Source organism: Electrophorus electricus, chromosome 13, assembly GCF_041902795.1.
Source record: "Electrophorus electricus isolate QZ-2024a chromosome 13, ASM4190279v1, whole genome shotgun sequence".
Taxonomy (NCBI): domain Eukaryota; kingdom Metazoa; phylum Chordata; class Actinopteri; order Gymnotiformes; family Gymnotidae; genus Electrophorus; species Electrophorus electricus.
Window position 1 is genome coordinate 10724082 of NC_137509.1, and position 18419 is coordinate 10742500.

The window sequence follows — 18419 nt, forward strand, 5'->3', positions numbered from 1 at the left end:
TCCTTAATTGTGCATGGGAGTGTCCTAGATGTGTTAAAATAATTCATCCAATTGGAGGAGACCACGTTCGTGGCAAAACACCATTGCGAACACGGATGTGGCTCGCCTTGTCCAACCACTCGTAATGATGATGTGTAGAGGTATTTGAATTCTACCTCAAGCGGTCAAAAGAAGTTTCCGAAGAAAGGTTGACAGCTGTCGGTGACAATCACTATTATATTCAGTAACCTATGTTAAATAAAAACCTTGTAATATACTATGTTAAAGTCGAAACTCACAAACAGAAGCTTATCGGAACTTAAGTTTTGGTTTCTGATAAGGCAGTCGGAAATATTTCTTAGCCGGACACTTAAAATATAAGCAACTTGATGTGAAACTGTAATGATTTCTTTTAAATTAAATGGTGCATTAATCGATGTAACAAATTGTTAGGTTCGTGCAACGAAGAGCATACAAACAATACGGATATCTGACGTCTAAAATTATGGAGTCGGGACGACGGAGGAGTTTGAGTAGCCTCTTGTCCTCCCTGTCCCTGCTCTGTGTCGTCTTGGACCTGCAGCTTGACGGTAGGATTCTTTACTGCTGTATGTTGGCTCAGGTTACTGAGAAGCATTAGGTAGCTACTTGTCTTTAGTGTTGTGTCTTAGAGAGGATTACTGCTTCTAACCAACTACATTGTCTTAGCTATATTGGTTATTAACGAAATAAACGTTATAAGAAGAAGAAGAAGAAGAAGAAGAACAATAAGAATAATAACTATAGTTATAATAATAAATATAGTAATAAGCTAATAATAATACTTAATAGTAATCGTAATAATAATTGTCTTATTTTATGGTTCTTAAAATATACAAATAAATGTAGCCAGATTTGTTTACTCATGATGAATACTCAGGTTAAGGAATTGCATTATGGATTACGTTAGCTATTACGAGGCTCTGTTTATCACTCAGACATGATATAGACTATATTTTGTATTAGTACTATTTGATTTTATAAGTGTGTCAACCATATATGTTATTTGTACTAACGAGAATTGACTGATTCAGTCTTATTCCTACTAGTGAGACTTTGTGTTACTCAGCTAAATGAGAGTTACTTTTCTCCAGTCACTGATTGCACAGCAGTGTTACTGCTTGTGACCTGTGTTTCTTTATGCCAAATACTTTATATACTTAAGTATACAGGAGAATTTTCTAGATATTTTCAGTATGGAAGTGTACCTGAGTTAGCAGACAACCGTGTTTTTCCCCTGGTTAATAAAATACTGGGTACTATTGAATTTAAATACTGTTTCAGGTGTGTTGGGTGCCACCCATGTGGAGATTGAGCAACACTTGGAAATGGGACGTAAACTTTTGGCAGCCGGACAGCTGGCTGAGGCCCTGTCCCACTACCACTCAGCTGTCGGTGAGGAAAAAAAGACTTATGAGAATTTTCTCATAACTTTAAACGTTAAAGTTATGGAGATAAATCAGTTGTTTCTTAACTTTTATTTCTTCCATTTAGAAAATGGTCAAATGTTTGCATTGTCTGAAAAGCACTAATGAGCATTAATTAAAATCACAAGTTACATATTAAATAAATAACTTGATTGAAAGGTTATCCTAATTAGCAACCATATTTTAAACACTAAAATGACTAATACAAATATTTAAAACTCTTTAGGGACTGATGGGCTAAAGGACTATTCTGGAAAAGCAGTATAGGTTTGCTGAAGCATGAGGTGTATGTTAGAAAAAAACATGATAGTCAACGTTTTTTTTTTTTTAAGATCTCAGAACTCATCATCTATTGGTATTTCTCTTTTCATATTTTCCTGCTATGATGACCCCAAATAGAAGGTGACTCAAAGAACTACTTGACATACTACAAGCGTGCTGCAGTGTTTCTGGCTATGGGGAAGTCCAAGTCTGCCCTGCCAGACCTGACCCGAGCCATTGAGCTCAAACCAGACTTCTTGGCTGTAAGTTTGCTAGGTGATATAGTTTTTATTGTGATACACAATATGGCTTTGATGGTTGTATATTTTGCAGAATTGTTAGTGGTTGAAGCTTACTCAGTTTTTTTTTTTTGTGTGTGTGTGTGTGTGTGTGTGTGTGTGTGTGTGTGTGTGTGTGTGTGTGTGTGTGTGTGTGTCTCAGGCCCGGATACAGAGGGGAAATATCCTCCTGAAACAGGGGAACATCCAGGAGGCCAGAGAGGACTTCCAAGCAGTGGTGAGCATGATTAGCTTTTCTCATCCGTTTTCATATCAATAGATCCATGGTACATCAGTCCGAGTCATAGGCCAATCCTGTGACATTATTCGTGTTGATATGGCCATTACTATAAAACGCAAGAATTACCTCCTGCCCAAAATTTGCATGTTTTCTTTCTTTTTCTGTCTAGCTACAGCGCTCGCCTGATATGGAGGAAGTGCTTAATCAGCTCCAAAGAGCTGAAGAGCTAGAGGAGCTTCAGGAGGAAGCTCACCAGGCTAGTCACCGCGGAGACTATGTTGCAGCCATCCAGGTTCTGGACCGTGCCATTGAGGTGAGTGGTAGAGGGGGAACCAAGACTGCATCAGAACCTCAGCAAAAGCAAGTATGCTAATTTTTATTACTTTCGGTGTGGGTAGAGCAAAGATGAAAGTAATTTGACCACACAATTGGGGAAAAAATAAAGTGATTGAAATATATTAGTGAACAAAAGAAAATTGGATAGGATTTCCATTGTCTGTATTGTTAAGGGCAAGGGAGTCTGCCGAGAGGCAGTATGAGGAAATCCTTTTGATGTCCTCCCTCTAAACAACTGTCAGGTGCAAGTCCTTCCAAATGCCTGACACTAACTCTGCCTCCAATAAACAATAGAGTGAATAAGTGCAAAGATATAATGACTACTAATACCGACTGCAGAACACGAAAACACAGATTTGGGTGTACCATACATTCTTTAGATCTCCCCTTGGGATCCAGAATCTCGGGAGCTGAGAGCAGAATGCTATATCCGCCTCGGGGAGCCTAGGAAGGCCATATTAGATCTGACGCCTGCAGCTCGACTCCTTAACGACAATCGTGCAGCCTTCCTAAAACTCAGCCGTCTACTCTATGACCTGGGAGAACACCATGGCTCACTCAGGTGCATGCTCGCTTATTCACACGGCACACAACACACATACACCCACCCACCAGACACACCTACACACCATATCCACACAAGGTCACAGTCTAACAGATTATAATAACTGCAGTTTTTGTGAACACCAATTAGAAGGATCATGTGATATGTGTTAACACTGAATATACAAGTGATAATTTCTGTTAAGATATTAGGATTTTTTTAAGAATACTGTTCCAAGCCTAATTTGCATATTGAATCTGTCCCCTCTTGCCACTTTGCTTCCCTGATCTCTAGTGAGATTCGGGAGTGTCTGAAGCTGGATCAGGATGATAAGGAATGTTTTGCCCACTACAAGCAGGTGAAGAAGCTTAGCAAGCAGCTGGACTCTGCTGAAGAGCTGATCTCCGAACAGCAGTAAGCATGGCAAGCTTTCCTTTTCCTATCCTTTGGCCTTCTCTGGGGTAGGGAAAGTTAAGAACTGGCTTTTTAATCTGTGTTTGCTGTATATTATCACAGATCCAATGACAGGAAAATCTATTAACACACTCACTTAGTTCTGATAGAGAATTTATATATCTGAAAAGTACTAACTGTTCTTGGATATGCTAATTGGAATGTCTGTGCAGGCCCACACCCTACTGCACATTTTGGAAATTGGGAATTTATTTTAATTGTCAGTATTCCTGTATTTGTATAACAGATATCAAGAGGCAATAGAAAAGTATGATTCAGTTATGAGGACAGAGCCAAATATTCCATTCTACACCACCAAAGCCAAGGAGAGGATTTGCTTCTGTCTGGTGAAGGTCTGTTTGTTGTGACAGTGTGTTTCTGTCACAGAAAGCATCCTACAGTGGATGACATATCATGCTTCCATTAGCATAGGAATTAAAGTGGAAAGTAAAAAAAAACTTCCAGCTCTTCTGAAAGTTGCTATACTAAAGTAAGACTTGGGAATATTCCATAACTCATGTACTATATTTATATTTATATATATCTTTCCTTGCCTGTGTATCACAAATGCCTCAAACTTATTTTGCAATGCTTACGTAGACAGAAAATGCCTACTCCTTATTCAGGAAAGTATTTGTTTTGAAAACATCAGATTAATTTTTTTTCTTCAGGGTTATCTTAATCTGAATGGATTATCCATATTAAATACAGCCTCTGTCTTTTCAGTTCTGCCTCTCTCTGTCTTCTGCTCCCTGTAGATTAAGCAGGCAGAGGAGGCATTAGACATGTGTTCAGAGGCCCATCAGAGAGAACCCCAGAATATCCACATCCTCCGGGACAGAGCTGAAGCCTACATCCTGCTGCAAGACTATGAGAAAGGTATGCTTTTCTGCTTATGTATGTTTGAAAGATGGCATGTCATACCTGCTATCTCTATATAAGGACATTGCACATGATCTTATCTCATTCTTCCATTCTTCTTGTCATACTCTTCCCCTTTTCATCTCTCATTTTCTGTTTCTTTCTCTGTCTATCTCTCTTTCTCCTTCTCTTTCTTCTCAGCTGTGGAGGATTATCAGGAAGCAAGGGAGTTCGACCAGGAGAACCAGGAGATTCGTGAGGGTTTAGAACGAGCACAGAAGCTCCTGAAGATCTCACGCAAGAGAGATTACTACAAAATCCTGGGAGTAAGCCGGTATGGTGATGACAGTATTACAGAAGGGCTTGCAGTTATATATAATGGTGTCCCGGGGTTCTAACTCTAGTGGTTTTGGTACATTCCATATATACTGGTTCGTCGTGAGGTTTACATGTTTTTCAGTGACTTTGTTTTACACTTCACAAGACCTGTACAGTGTGTAAGTCACAGGGGAAGGGAGTTATGTTCGATGTAAGTAACATCATCCATATTTTCATTATTTGTATTTAGGACTGCTAATAAACAGGAAATCATTAAAGCATACAGGAAACTGGCACAACAGTGGCACCCAGACAACTTCCAGTCTGAAGCAGAAAAGAAGGAGGCTGAGAAGAAATTTATTGACATTGCCTCAGCTAAGGAAGTGCTTACAGATCCAGGTAGAGGAACCATATCTATATTTTTGGGACCTGAACTAACTGACCAGCTAATGAATGCTCTGTTCTTTTAGAGGTCTATAAACACCTGATTAGAATAAAATAGCTATAAGTGTAACAATTTTAAAATCAACCGAAGTATGTAAAACAAAAGTGAGATGCTTTATAGAAGTCTTGCATCATGTGACTTGCAGAGATGCGCCAGAAGTTTGACTCTGGTGAAGACCCCTTGGACCCCGAGAACCAGCAGGGAGGGGGAGGAGGAGGTGGAAATTGGCCCTTTGGCTTCAACCCCTTTGAGTCAGGCAGCAACTTCCACTTCAAGTTCAACTTCAACTAATACAACTGTGCCACTGCATATGGTGAATGTAATGACAATGGGCAATGGACTGGACTCATTAAAAAGCCCACAAAGGAAGACTAGGAAAAGAACATATTTATTCTTCAACTCGGTTACAATTGGCTCTTATTGAATGGTTAGTAGTGGGCTTTTTCCCACTTAAGTAAGCAGGTTGTTCTGGACTTCTTAAGGGATGTTACAGGGGAATCTGCATTTGTAAGACCCCACGCAGTCAATGGCTGTGAATGAATGAAGTCTTAGTTAGTATGGAGTATTTTTCAAGGCTGAATCATTTCAGTTTTATCAGCCACTTTTATCTCACTGTGGTATTTTCATCTTTTGCATTTTTGTGCCATGTCTGTCTCTCTTTGTAAATTGTGTAGGTTTCTCTCATTGAGGGGTTAACCATAACAGGTATTTTCAGCGTATTTTCAGTAATTCATTTCACTTGTTATAAAAAAATTTAAGCATTAGTCCTAACACTCCAGGTTAGATCAGTATTGCACATTGGTGCACTTAATTGACTGGAGTAGTTTAACAGGCTAGAGAGAATGTTGCACAAGTGCTAGTTTAGATGCCAAGAACCTCATGGGCCTTGCCTGTAACTCACTGCTTAGCAGGATGAAGATTTTCAACAAGTGGGTGCAATTTGCACCTTGCTAGCAGTGCTTAAGAAGAATGGTGCTTTGCATCATTGATACAAGGTGCCCTTGTTTCTGGTGACTGATGTGTACACTGATCCTATATACGTTGAACACTATAGAACTGATTATTAGTGTTACTGAAGGAGCAGAGTACTCACAGGTATGCTGCAGTTTGAGAGTTGATCATTGTTTTACTGTTCTACCAACACACCACCTTTTCTGGGTTATAAAAATTTAAATCTTAGTCTTGCTATAATCAAAAAAGCTTCCAAAACATTCATTGGTTTAACTTTGCTCCACCTTATTTGTACCAACATTTGTACTTGAATATTTTACCTGTTCGTTGGTTGTTTTTGTTGGTGTGTTTTTTTTTCTTCTTCTCCTATTTTAGACTTCATACCAAGCCTTTTGATCGGTATAACCATATCTGACAGAGGATGGGTGAACATTTTATCACGTTTTTGTGTCATATGAAGATGCTGCGATTAAAAGCTGGTAGCTGACTGGCCTTTCAATGCTTGTATGTGCCAATGAAGCTATCCCTTTGAACTGAGTGGATTAAGGAAGTTGATTTCTAACTGTTTCTGCTTGTTTGATTGATTTATACTTTCTTAGGATAAACCTATTCAATTCTGCTTTTCAGGAGAATTATTTAAAATAAGACGAAATGCTCAGAATTACCGTTTTAAGTCTCTTTCTTCAAGCCCCTTTGACACTGCGCTTTTCAGTGTACCACATGCTATCTTAAGTATAATGTTGAGCTGGTGGTCCAGCATTCAGACCCTGCAATTATCCTGTGTGCTGTAAGATATGTGAAGGGCAGGTATAAGCAACTGTACCTTTCCTCTACAGAGCTAATATTTGACAAGGAGGTAATCAAAATTATACGATGAAAATTTTGAAAACGCTGAACAAACCTGGCAAAACACGCGTCAACACATGTAGTTAGCCTCCACTCCGAAAACAGTTTATAATGAAAAAACAAGTTGACGACGTATCGGAAGTTTTACATTTCTGTTGTTGGTTTTTTCTTTTCTTCAGATAGTAACATAAAAATTAAATCTGGCTAAAAATCAAAGGTCTTCTGCGTTTTAAGCTTGTATCTCGGTTGCTACAGTAACCACATTGTATACAACTCGACTGCGTTGAAACAACCCACCAGCTTGTAGTTAGCTAATTAACGCTAGCTACCTAGTTCATTCACCTCCCGTCTACTGTTTACCCGAGCCTAGTTTTAGCTTTGTTTTGTGTTGCTTTGCCAATTTCATTAAAATGGGGCGACCAAAGTATTTTACACCGAATGAAGTTTCACTTCACAGCACATTAGGAGACTTGTGGGTTTCTTATTTGGGTAAAGTTTACGACTTGACCCCTTTGATTGAAGAACACAAAGGTAGGTTAAGTGTCTTATTTGTTTACATTTTCAGCGGAAAACGATTACACAGTCGCAATTTGCTTAATTCAAAGCATCTACTAGGTAAGGCTGTAAAGAGCCATTTCTGTGTACAAGTGCTGCAAAGTTTGGCCACGGCTAACGTTGGGCCTACTTGGCTTTGTTTTTTTAGGCGATGTGCTTTTGAAACCAATTATTGAATGTGCCGGGAAGGATATAAGTCATTGGTTTGACCCCAAAACAAAAGATGTAAGCAATAAATTACTTTAATGGCAGTAGGCCGGTATGCAATATAGGGGGAACCAATAGACAACTTTGTACGTACTTCGAGCTCGAGTACACTACATTCTCCTATCATCTAATTTCAGATTCTTACTCATGTCGACCCGTTGTCTGGTTGCGTGAAATACTACACCCCTAGAGGGCGCTTTGTGCATGTGCCTCCTCCTTGCCCTCGTACAGACTGGTCTAATGATTTCGGCCGGCCGTGGTGGAGGGATAACCGCTACGAGGTCGGCATACTATCTGCCAAGACCCGCTGGATCCGTATTATCAACACCCTCACCTCCCAGGAGCAAAGGCTGGAAGTAAGCCAAACAACTTGGCAAAGTATAATGGGGTCTGTCGTGCAAATGTTTGGTGCGAAAAGAATTGTGCACTTCTTCTCTAGTATAAAAACGTAAATCCCAGTGTAAATAAAAAAAATTTTCTTTAAAAAAGCCTTTTGTGTGGGAAGAGCAGTGAATGATTTGTGTGTGCAACCATGTGCAAATATGAATTCTACATGCATCTGTTGTTTTTCTTTTTGTCAAGTAGGTTAGCTGCACTGCGCTTTTGTATGCTGAAGAGGGCAGGGTTGGTCTATGTTTCCACCCCTCCCCCCACCATGCTCATTTCACCCTCCCTTCACTCTATGCATCTGATTCTTCTCCTGTTCTGACAAAGGGAATTTTTACTGATGTTCACCTCTGTCCATAGAATTAGTCTAAGACTGCACTGCTGTTTTAGCTCTGCAGATGAGTCGCCACCAGTCTCACTATGGGGTGGGCAAGCACACTCCTGCCAAATGTCCCATCTGGCACTGGTCTGATCTGCAGCGTCCAAAGGCTTAGCGGAGCATTCCTATTGTCTTTATGCTGCCGACCCCCCACCCCCATTCTGTCCTTCCCCCCCCCTCCCTCTCCAGTGGTTCTTGGCAATGAACCACAATTGGATCAAACTGACACAAATTCCTTTTCTCTCTTTTGGTAGATCTGGGAGAATCTGCTTATATAATTCATACAAGCACCCCCCCCCCCCAATGGAGGAATTTGGGCAAATGCAATTTAACTTAATTTTACAAAATGTTAACATATCTCAGTAACATCAGAAATAATCTAAAGGTTTTGTCTTTGTTCTCATCAGGTATGTTCTGAGGAAACTCTGGATGAGATTTTGCAGCGTTACCTGCGTTACAACTCCCATGCAGGCAGCTACACCTGGAAGCACAACAGTGTGAGCCTGGACATGAGTAAGACCCTGAGCGAAAATGGCATTCCTGATGAAGATGAGGAATTTTACCATGCTCGCATGGATCGTGACCTGTTCTGTCAGTCCATATGTCTGTACTTCAATGATGATCTCACAGAATTTTGACCTAAGGTTATATATAAAATATTAAAATTCTTAATCTAGGAGCTGATATTTCAGTCTGAATGCTTATATTACAGTACTGGCATTTAAATGCTGATATTACAGGTTGTTTCCCTTATAACCATTATAAATTGTACTTCTTATTACAAGTTTACAATGTGAAATTGCAAAAGGAGTATCCAGAAAAATATCTGATGTGGTTATGTTTTCAAAACCTGCAAATTATGGATATGCATTCAAAACATCTCAACATGATAACTCAGCTGTCATGGTAAATGTCCACAGAAAATTCAGTAGTTCTGACCCCAGATGTTACAGAAATAAAGCTATCCATATTTTTTGATGTAACAAAATAATTCAGATAGATTTTCATATCACACTGTTTAAGGGTAGCATCTTCTATAGAAGATGAAGAATTACATACAGTGAGAATATAAAGTATTCAAGGTGTGTCATTCAAGGAAATACTGACTGAAATGACATTCTTTTACACACTTTGTAAAAACATTTTAGAAAAAACAATGCAGACACTGTTGTTGGAAGTCAATACATGCTCTTAACATCTGCTCATTTGAATGGTTAGTTTGCTTAGTCAAGCCATTAAACCTAACTGCATACAAGTTCCCTTTTAGGTGGATTTTGTTCTACTACACAAGCATGTGTTCCTCACCACTGCAATCATGTAAAATTCATCATCTGAATAGAGGATATGTGCTTTTACAGGTTTCCAGTGTACCCACTTTTGAAAGATGAATAAGTCACTGGATTGTTTCATCCACACATGAAATGGTTAAATTTTAAGCAATACAATCTGATGTAAATCTGGGCATGGCTGCGGCACAGCTCCCCAGCCCCCTTCTCAGTCTTCAGACAACCCCACAGCACAACCCCTTCGGTCCAAAATAGTTTTATGCATTGGTGGGGGCCTTTAAGAATATTAAGGTAGCCATATTTGTTAGATTTGTGTGGCTCTCTGCAGTGCAGAGTAACTGGCGTCCGTGCACTCAGAAAATCGAGAGTTACCAGGCAAGTCTGACTGTGCGACGCATCGAAGGAGAGAAAAGAGTGAACGAGTTAAAATACAACTTAGAGTCAGCTATACACCCCCTTTTGCTGGAACAATGTGAATGTTTTTGAGGAGGGAGGGGAGACGGGAGAGAGTGCGAGAAAGAGAGAGAGAGAAAGGAGGAGGAGGGGGGGGCGTTCTGAAATAATATAGTCAGCCATTTTTTATGTAAGGGGATTTTTCTTATTGGGGGGGTTGTTAAAAAATAAATATAAGGGCGGCCATCTTTGTTTCTCTGCCTTGTAGTGTAAAATATTCCAAAACGCCCCCCACTTTTTTGTGTGACGATTTGAATATTAAATAAATATCATAATTCGGAAGGAATACACTTTTTGATCTCGAGGACGGGGTCGGTGACAGGAATATAATGTCCTCTCCTCTCCGTTCTTGTGAGGAAGATGAGGGCATGGTGGTTAATTCCGAGGGAGGAGATTTTGATGAAGAAGAAGAAGACGACGGGGATCTAGACGAGAACGCAAGCGACATAAACTCGCCGGCGGCGCCTAGAGAAACTGCAACACTAGCCGCGCCAGGTACCGTACGGACTCGGGAGCGCGCGTAGAAAGGCAGCACAATAACGCGTAAAACATACTTCTGAAGCTTATCGTTAACATGACATGTGCACTTCAAATAGCCCGCTTTCTGTAGTACTCGCTTGATGGCATTTCTATAGCCTAACGTGTACATAAGATAACCGTGCGCTTTTCGCATGGAGTTTAGAGTTTAAGCAAAGTTTACCCATCCACTTTCTCTTTCCGATTCCTTTCACTTAATCAGTGTTATCCTTCTACGTCGTATTCATCTTCCTAATGACTAATTACTTTATGGATGTCATCACGTAATGTTTGGTTGCAGTGAAGGTTACAGGCTACTGTAGGCTGTCTACATAAGGAGATGAGAAGGCTCCCAAAACACGAATGCCGATGGCTTTGAAGCAATTGAAGAAGACTGAATCTTTGAGAGGCAAGAGACTACCGGTTGACTGAGAGAGCAGTGTTGTGACAGAATGTAAATAAACTTGACCCGACCCACTGTCACTCCGACAGCGATGGTCCAGGGCAGGACAGACAAAACCGAACGGATTCTAGTAACACTGCAATATTTATATCTTACGCAGTCTTCCTATATTGGTGTTGCAAAACTAGGTACAGGTATATGAAAAATGATGTGTGTGTTTAATATGAGCAGTGCGAAAGAAATTTTGTGGAGTTTCCTTGTAGTTAAGCCAAGAATCGAAAAATCTTTAATAAACAATTTGACATTTGATATAGCCTGTCTTAAGTTGCCTTGCATGAAGATAATCTTAATAAACATAGGAAAAAAGTGCCAAACAAAGAGTTTGGATATATTAAGATGGGCCTTTTTTATGTTCAAAAAGTGTTTCCCTCGCAAGCTGAACAAGTGCGCAAATCAATTCATACGCGTCCCCCACTGCCCTTGTAACCCCTGGCGACCTCCGGCTTCGGGTTTCCTGGCGGTTTGGTCCCAGGTGGGGACCTCGCGGTGGGGGGAGTCGTCGCACTTCATTGCCTTGCGACTCATGGCTCGCGGCCTCGCGATCACCGAGCCCCGAGTGCTTGTTGCTGCCGCCTCTGGCTGCGCGACGCTAGCTGAGCGGCGAGAAATGCGAGCAGGGCGCTGCGTCTTACCAACAAAGGCAGGCAAAAAAAATAAATAAAAAAAAACCAACACCAAAAAAACAAACAAACCCCATATCGAACTAATTTATTAAGTACAACGGCGAGCACATAGGATAACATGGGGCTGGTTTTCTCTCCCTGCATAAACGATACGCTGCCAGACAGAACGTGCATGTCTTTACATCTCGTCAAGAACATGAAAACGCTTTGGATGATTAATTTATTACTTTATAGTGTACTGTGGCTATGTCTAGCATTAGATACAGCAATACAATTAATACTACAGCAGTCACGTCAGATGTATGTTATCGAATATATATATATATATATATATATATATATATATATATATATATATATATATGTGTGTGTGTGTGTGTGTGTGTGTGTGTGTGTGTGTGTGTGTGTGTGTGTGTGTGTGTGTGTATATATATATGAGATACAGTATTGCATTATCTACTTATATCACAGATAGCTGTAGGTGTCTTGGACAAATGTGTGTTCATCATGAAATATTTATTGTTTGGTGTGATTATGCATGTGTGGATATCCTCTGCTATTGAGCACCCAGAACTCTTTTCTTTCATTGTAAGTCCCCTAGGGTAATTACACTACTTGCATTGTGGTACTTTTGAATATCATATGTTAAACCTTTCGGATTAGTGCAGGTCAGATGTTTAAGTTCCTCAGTGACTGTGGCTGCTCCAGCACCCCTGTGATGTTCCCAAGTGTCAAACTATTGTTGGGTATAATTGCATTGGAAGGCTATTGAAGGGATAGTTTGTAGCTTTTGTAAAGCATTATCATCAGTAGTTTAGACGCTATTCTCCTCACATCTCCCCCCGTGTCCTTCAACGGCTTCATTTAGATGACGGTGAGGATGCGGGGGAGAACTCAGATCGGGACAGCCTGGGAAAAAAGAAGCGAGGTCCCAAGAAAAAAAAGGAGACAAAGAAAAAAGACAAAGATGGCAAGACCGTCAAGCCGCGCAAGCGCAAGAAGATAGTATGTTGTTTCAGCAGGCAGACCGTCTTCCTTCTCTGCATTCATTTTGACATAGTGTAAATGCGATATGATTTGTCAGGTCTAATCTAGCACTCCTGTCTCTCAGGACAGTGATATAGAGAGGGACTCAGAGCAGGACTATGGAGTCAATTCGGACAGTGCTGCTAGCGATTATGGAGGGGAGAAAAAGAAGAAAAAGAAACACAAAGACAAGAAAGAAAAGAAGAGCAAGAAAAAGAAGAAAGACGATGAAGACAGCATGCACGAGGAGACCACTAAAGTAAGAGAGCTGTTTGTTCTTTTGACAGCTGTATTAATTTTCTGGTTAAAGTGGAGGCACTCAGAGAATTTCCCTTTCAACCATATACTTCAAATTCGGCTAATGTAAATATTAAACAACTATATTTCAGATTTCATCTAAAATATCGGTATTTTGTCGAGGTTTGATTAATTGGCCTTTGTAGAAGTTTGATTCTAAATTGTGATAGAGGCACCTGCAGTGTTGGTGCGTGATGACAGACTCGTCTTAAATAGTAAGCTTATTATTTCAACCACATACATGCAGAACAACACTGCACGCTTTCATGGTTTGGGTACATCTCTCCCTCAGCCTGTAGAACAGAAGACATCCGCTCAGCTGGCAAAAGACTGGGGACTGGAGGATGTGGATCATACCTTCACCGAGGAGGACTATCGCACGCTAACCAACTACAAGGCCTTCAGCCAGTTTATGAGGTACTGAGTCAAAGCTAGTGACGGAAGTAGGAGCAGAGTGTCAGATTTAGTAGGCAAATGCATCATAAATGCATTACGATCTAAATTGCAAAGACTTAGATGAGGGAGATTGCCTGTCTTTTGATCTGGTTTGCTTTGCAGGCCTATGATAGCTAAGAAGAATCCTAAGATCCCCATGTCCAAGATGATGACCATCCTGGGTGCGAAATGGAGAGAGTTTAGCTCCAACAACCCCTTCAAAGGTTCAGCCGCTGCCGTTGCTGCGGCTGCGGCTGCCGCCGCGGCAGCTGTTGCCGAGCAGGTCTCTGCGGCGACTGCCTCCCCTGAACCGCCCCCTCAGCCACCCCCTCTTCGCAAGGCCAAGACCAAAGAAGGGAAAGGTGAGTGGGGAGGAACACAGTGCAGCCCACATGCCTTTTTAACAACAGTGTGTAAATCACAGTGACCTGTGCCAATCATTGCATTTGTTCTTTATATGTCTTCTTTCCTTTCCAGAGTAATTTTGTAGTGTATGCTGATGTTGTAATTTATATTGATGCTTTTGTGACCAATAAGTGCATCTTTATTCTTCTCAGTTATTACATTACATTGCGAGTGTTGTATAATGGTTATTTTGTATGCAAGTTTTCCCCGAGTGAGCTCTCCTCTCTGTCTGTGTCTGATAGGCCCGGGCTATAAGAAGCGTAGTAAGAGTCCTCGTGTCTCTGACAAGAAGAAGCCCAAGCCTAAAAAGATGGCTCCCCTCCGAATCAAACTGGGGACCCTTGGGGGCAAGCGGAAGAAGAGTAGCTCGGTGAGGAGTGAGGCTGGGTGTGTGTGGAGGATGGGCAGTGCTACCTGGAGCTTATGAGTAGATGTCTTTTCTAGCGTCTGTGTATGAGCGAGGCTATAGAACAAGAGTGCCCAGGAGGGCCAGCGAGCAGCACAGTTTAGTGACTTACACATTCAAGTGTGTTGGATTCCAGCTCACCAGGCCTGGAAGTGGGTGATGTAGAAGATTTGTACCTGGTGTCATTATGATAAAGCCTTTGTGTGGCGAGTGTTGTGTGTGTGTGTGTGTGTATGTGTATGTGGAGATTATTTGAGTTGTAACAAACAAGACAGTACCTGATAATGGATCTAAGTGGGAAAACTGCGCTTGTGTCTGCTGTTCATTTGAGTGTTATTCTGAGTGTTAGTTGTGGGTGTGCTTGTCTACTTGGCGCAGAGTGAAGATGTGGATGATGACGACTCCGAGCAGGAGAACTCCAGTGTGCACAGCTCCTCGGTGCGCTCGGACAGCTCCGGTCGGGTCAAGAAGAACAAGAGAGGTCGTCCAGCCAAGAAAAAGAAAAAAAGTAAGTGGCATTTTCTTTTTGTTCCTCACCCCCATTTTTAATTTTGCTGAATTGCTCAGTCTCACTTTTGTGTGCTTGGTGGTCCTGAGAAATCATCTTTATAGGACAGAAAAACTTCTCATACGTTAACTGGTATCAGGTCCGTATGTTAGTTGGAAATGCTTTTGAGTTGGAATGCTTTTGAGATTTGCTGCCCCCCCCCCCCCCCCAACTAACCTCTCTCAGTGCTGGGAGACGAGGATGGGGATGGCTATGAGACCGATCATCAGGACTACTGTGAGGTGTGTCAGCAGGGTGGGGAGATCATCCTGTGTGACACATGTCCCAGAGCGTACCACCTAGTGTGCCTGGAGCCCGAGCTGGAGAGGGCTCCAGAGGGCAAGTGGAGCTGCCCTCACTGCGTAAGTCACCGTCTTTATGTTTAAGGGAAGCTCAAAGGTGAATCATGGCTAATCTGTGTCTGTTATGAGATGGTATTAATATTACATTTTAAATTAATATCAAAATGTAATTTTTCCGCAGCAGTCAGATTAAAAGGGCAAATTGCTTGTCGTGATAATGAATAAAAGTTGCCAAAGATATTTTTTTTTGCACACTGCAACTTATTTTTAAGACTATAGTCATGCACTTAAAATCCATTGCTCACTTATGAAACATTTTATGAATGTCAGTTTATGAACCTGCTCTTAAGGTCTTAACCCATAGTTGTGTCTTGGGTTTAATTTAAGGTAGAAAGTCGCACCACATTTCTGTGTTTGTGTGATCTGCCAGGAGAAAGAAGGTATCCAGTGGGAGGCTAAGGAGGAGGACTTTGAAGAGTTTGAGGAGGAGTGTGATGATGGAGCGGTGGCGGACACAGGACCGGGGGGAGGAGAGGAAGAGGAGGATGACCACATGGAGTTCTGCCGTGTGTGTAAAGACGGGGGAGAGCTGCTGTGCTGTGACTCCTGCCCTTCCTCTTATCACATTCACTGCCTCAACCCCCCTCTGCCTGAAATCCCCAATGGAGAATGGCTCTGTCCCAGATGCACAGTGAGTACAGGGCAGGCTCTACTGACCTGAACTGAAGTGAACTGAACTGAGATGAGGTGATGCTGTACCAACAAACAGGACCATATCAGCATGAACTGAACTGAATCAGTTATGTGTCTGAAATTGTTTTTTAAATAATGCATTATGACATGCTGGAGATGATCCGGTGCATCTGTCATTTGTCAATTTTACTGTCTGTCTCTCAGTGTCCGCCCATCAAAGGGCGAGTGCAGAAGATCCTCCACTGGCGATGGGGAGAGCCTCCGCCCCCAGTGCCTGTTCCTCCGCCCCCAGACGCTCCCCCAGATGCTCCACCCCCACCCCCCATGAAAGGCCGCCCTGAGAGAGAGTTCTTCGTGAAGCTGGCAGGACAGTCTTACTGGCACTGTACATGGATCACTGAGCTTCAGGTGTGTGTGTGTATGTGTTAAAGAAATAAAAAGTAAGAGGGATAGAGGAAAAACATTCCATTTTTGTCACATTTTTATTGCACAAGTGACATGAACTGGAGAACTGGAATGAGGGAAGAATATACAGCGGGGAATGTGACAAATGGGTGGATATGCTTCAGGACTAAAAAAACAACATCAGCATCCTTCCCTTTCTCTCATCCTCCCTCCATCCTCAGCTGGAGATCTTCCACTCGGTGATGTTCCGTAACTACCAGCGGAAGACTGATATGGACGAGCCGCCTAGTCTGGACTATGGCTCAGGAGGAGAGGAGGATTCCGGGAAGAGTGAGAAACGACGAGCCAAAGACCCTCAGTATGCCATCTTAGAAGAGAAGTATTACCGGTACGGCATCAAGCCCGAGTGGATGATGGTGCACAGGATAATTAACCATAGGTAAGTGTAGGTGTGACAGGCGTGACACACATGCAAAGGATTTTGGCAATAATCGATCGTGTCTTCTGCAAACACTGAGCCTTGTGTGTGTGTGTGTGTGTGTGTGTGTGTGTGTGTGTGTGTCTGTGTGTGTGTGTGTGTGTGTGTGTGTGTGTGTCTGTGTGTGTGTGTGTGTGTCTGTGTGTGTCTGTGTGTCTGTGTGTGTGTGTGTGTGTGTGTGTGTGTGTCTGTGTGTGTGTGTGTGTGTCTGTGTGTGTGTGTGTGTGTGTGTGTGTGTGTGTGTGTGTGTCTGTGTGTGTGTGTGTGTGTCTGTGTGTCTGTGTGTGTGTGTGTGTGTCTGTGTGTGTGTGTGTGTGTGTGTGTGTGTGTGTGTGTGTGTGTGTCTGTGTGTGTGTGTGTGTGTGTGTGTCTGTGTGTGTGTGTGTGTGTGTGTGTGTGTGTGTGTGTGTGTGTGTGTGTGTGTGTGTGTGTGTGTGTGAATGCAGTATGGATAAGAAGGGGAACTACCACTACTTGGTGAAGTGGAGAGACTTAACTTATGATCAGTGTACATGGGAGAGGGATGACTTGGACATCCCAGAGTTTGGCATCCATAAGGCAGCTTACTGGAGGCACAGGTACTGCTGAACGAGTGAAGATGACAATTCATTCCATTTGAGCTCCATTTCAGCCACTGAGCCATTCTAAGTATTGATCTATATATATTTATGCATTCTCATATTTAGTACAGTGTAACCACTGTATAATTGAATTTCTCATGGATAACATTTCTTTTCAGCTGTGCGTTTTAGAAAAGTCTTAAATTCTGAAACACTGGGTAAATCTTTGCTGTGTCTTGAAGGGAGGAGGTGATGAAAGAGGACCCAGACAAGCCGAGGAGCATGCGGAGAAGAGAGGAGAGTGATGAAGCTCCTGGTACTCCTGTTAACGATGTGAGTATGAAGCCCAGTACAGCATGCTGTTACCACTCCTCATCTCTTAGTCCGGTGGAGAGGTACCAGGAGCTTTCCTGGTAAACGTTGTGCTGAATCATTTTCTTCAACGATTCTCCCTCGTTTCCTCGGCCCTGCCCACAGCCCACGATAAAGTACGAGGAGCAGCCCGACTTTGTGACGGTAACGGGGGGCACGCTGCACCTCTACCAGCTGGAGGGCCTGAACTGGCTGCGCTTCTCCTGGGCTCAGGGCACCGACACCATCCTGGCAGATGAGATGGGCCTGGGCAAGACCATCCAGACCATCGTCTTCCTCTACTCGCTGTTCAAAGAGGTGTGTGTGTGCGTGGGCTCTCTGGACACATTTGGTCCAGATAATGGTCATTTTGGAAATGGCGTGGATTAAAGGGACTTTTTCTTTAACCTTATTGTCTAGGATATGTCTTTCACTCCTCAGTCATTCTCAGCCTATTGGTGCGTGTGCCCCCTTTCTTCCTCTGTGCCCCCAGGGCCACACCAAGGGGCCGTTCCTGGTGAGCGCCCCCCTTTCCACCATCATCAACTGGGAGAGGGAGTTTGAGATGTGGGCTCCAGACTTTTACGTGGTCACCTACACAGGAGACAAAGACAGCCGAGCCATTATCCGCGAGAATGAGTTCTCCTTCGATGACACGGCCGTGAA

General features: G+C 42.4%; 3 protein-coding genes across 11 annotated transcripts in view; all 3 read left to right on the plus strand.

Moving 5' to 3' along the window:
• The first annotated feature begins 90 nt into the window (after window positions 1–90).
• dnajc3b (DnaJ (Hsp40) homolog, subfamily C, member 3b) lies at window positions 91–6670 on the plus strand. Of its 4 annotated transcripts, none has more exons than XM_081694579.1 (13): window positions 91–197; window positions 433–569; window positions 1303–1413; window positions 1845–1969; window positions 2148–2222; window positions 2395–2589; window positions 2942–3123; window positions 3400–3519; window positions 3806–3911; window positions 4317–4437; window positions 4621–4753; window positions 4988–5136; window positions 5328–6670. In XM_081694579.1, the coding sequence occupies exons 2-13, from the start codon at window positions 485–487 to the stop codon at window positions 5471–5473; spliced, it is 1548 nt and encodes a 515-aa protein (XP_081550705.1). In that variant the 5' UTR covers window positions 91–197; window positions 433–484; the 3' UTR covers window positions 5474–6670. The 4 variants fall into 4 exon arrangements, with proteins under 4 accessions (XP_081550705.1, XP_035375775.1, XP_081550707.1 ...); XM_035519882.2 differs by having other exon boundaries at window positions 2395–2538; XM_081694581.1 differs by having other exon boundaries at window positions 104–187.
• Window positions 6671–7254: 584 nt separating this feature from the next.
• On the plus strand, window positions 7255–9762 carry cyb5d1 (cytochrome b5 domain containing 1). Its single transcript, XM_027013996.3, has 4 exons — window positions 7255–7510; window positions 7683–7759; window positions 7879–8097; window positions 8915–9762. Exons 1-4 carry the CDS (start codon window positions 7390–7392, stop codon window positions 9143–9145), a joined length of 648 nt encoding a protein of 215 aa, XP_026869797.1. The 5' UTR covers window positions 7255–7389; the 3' UTR covers window positions 9146–9762.
• Window positions 9763–10097: 335 nt separating this feature from the next.
• The window catches only part of chd3 (chromodomain helicase DNA binding protein 3), a 34742-nt gene continuing 26420 nt past the window's right edge, over window positions 10098–18419 (plus strand). For 2 of the 6 annotated variants that reach the window (XR_014116049.1, XM_081695334.1), the window contains exons 1-15: window positions 10342–10741; window positions 12717–12853; window positions 12960–13133; window positions 13464–13588; window positions 13730–13968; window positions 14254–14381; window positions 14796–14925; window positions 15151–15326; window positions 15697–15957; window positions 16164–16367; window positions 16586–16803; window positions 17289–17420; window positions 17645–17735; window positions 17880–18071; window positions 18247–18419. The exon at window positions 18247–18419 is cut by the window's right edge and continues 28 nt beyond it. Coding sequence is in view for 5 of the 6 variants with exons in the window: in XM_081695334.1 (XP_081551460.1) it covers window positions 10576–10741; window positions 12717–12853; window positions 12960–13133; window positions 13464–13588; window positions 13730–13968; window positions 14254–14381; window positions 14796–14925; window positions 15151–15326; window positions 15697–15957; window positions 16164–16367; window positions 16586–16803; window positions 17289–17420; window positions 17645–17735; window positions 17880–18071; window positions 18247–18419 (2546 nt within the window). In the remaining variant the exon portion in view is untranslated. Of the gene's footprint in view, window positions 10169–10341; window positions 10742–11063; window positions 11172–12716; window positions 12854–12959; window positions 13134–13463; window positions 13589–13729; window positions 13969–14253; window positions 14382–14795; window positions 14926–15150; window positions 15327–15696; window positions 15958–16163; window positions 16368–16585; window positions 16804–17288; window positions 17421–17644; window positions 17736–17879; window positions 18072–18246 lie in introns of those variants that run through there. The other 4 variants (XM_081695333.1, XM_035520087.2, XM_035520085.2 and 1 more) reach the window with 4 other exon arrangements.

Bases quoted from the DNA above. Each gene is read 5' to 3' on its own strand.
- dnajc3b (XM_081694579.1), top strand. From the start codon at position 485: ATGGAGTCGGGACGACGGAGGAGTTTGAGTAGCCTCTTGTCCTCCCTG. The intron at 3,912-4,316 runs GTCTGTTTGTTG...TGCTCCCTGTAG, and splicing joins TTTGCTTCTGTCTGGTGAAG to ATTAAGCAGGCAGAGGAGGC. The intron at 4,754-4,987 runs GTATGGTGATGA...ATTTGTATTTAG, and splicing joins AAAATCCTGGGAGTAAGCCG to GACTGCTAATAAACAGGAAA.
- cyb5d1 (XM_027013996.3), top strand. From the start codon at position 7,390: ATGGGGCGACCAAAGTATTTTACACCGAATGAAGTTTCACTTCACAGC. The intron at 7,511-7,682 runs GTAGGTTAAGTG...TTGTTTTTTTAG, and splicing joins TTTGATTGAAGAACACAAAG to GCGATGTGCTTTTGAAACCA. The intron at 7,760-7,878 runs GTAAGCAATAAA...ATCTAATTTCAG, and splicing joins TTGACCCCAAAACAAAAGAT to ATTCTTACTCATGTCGACCC.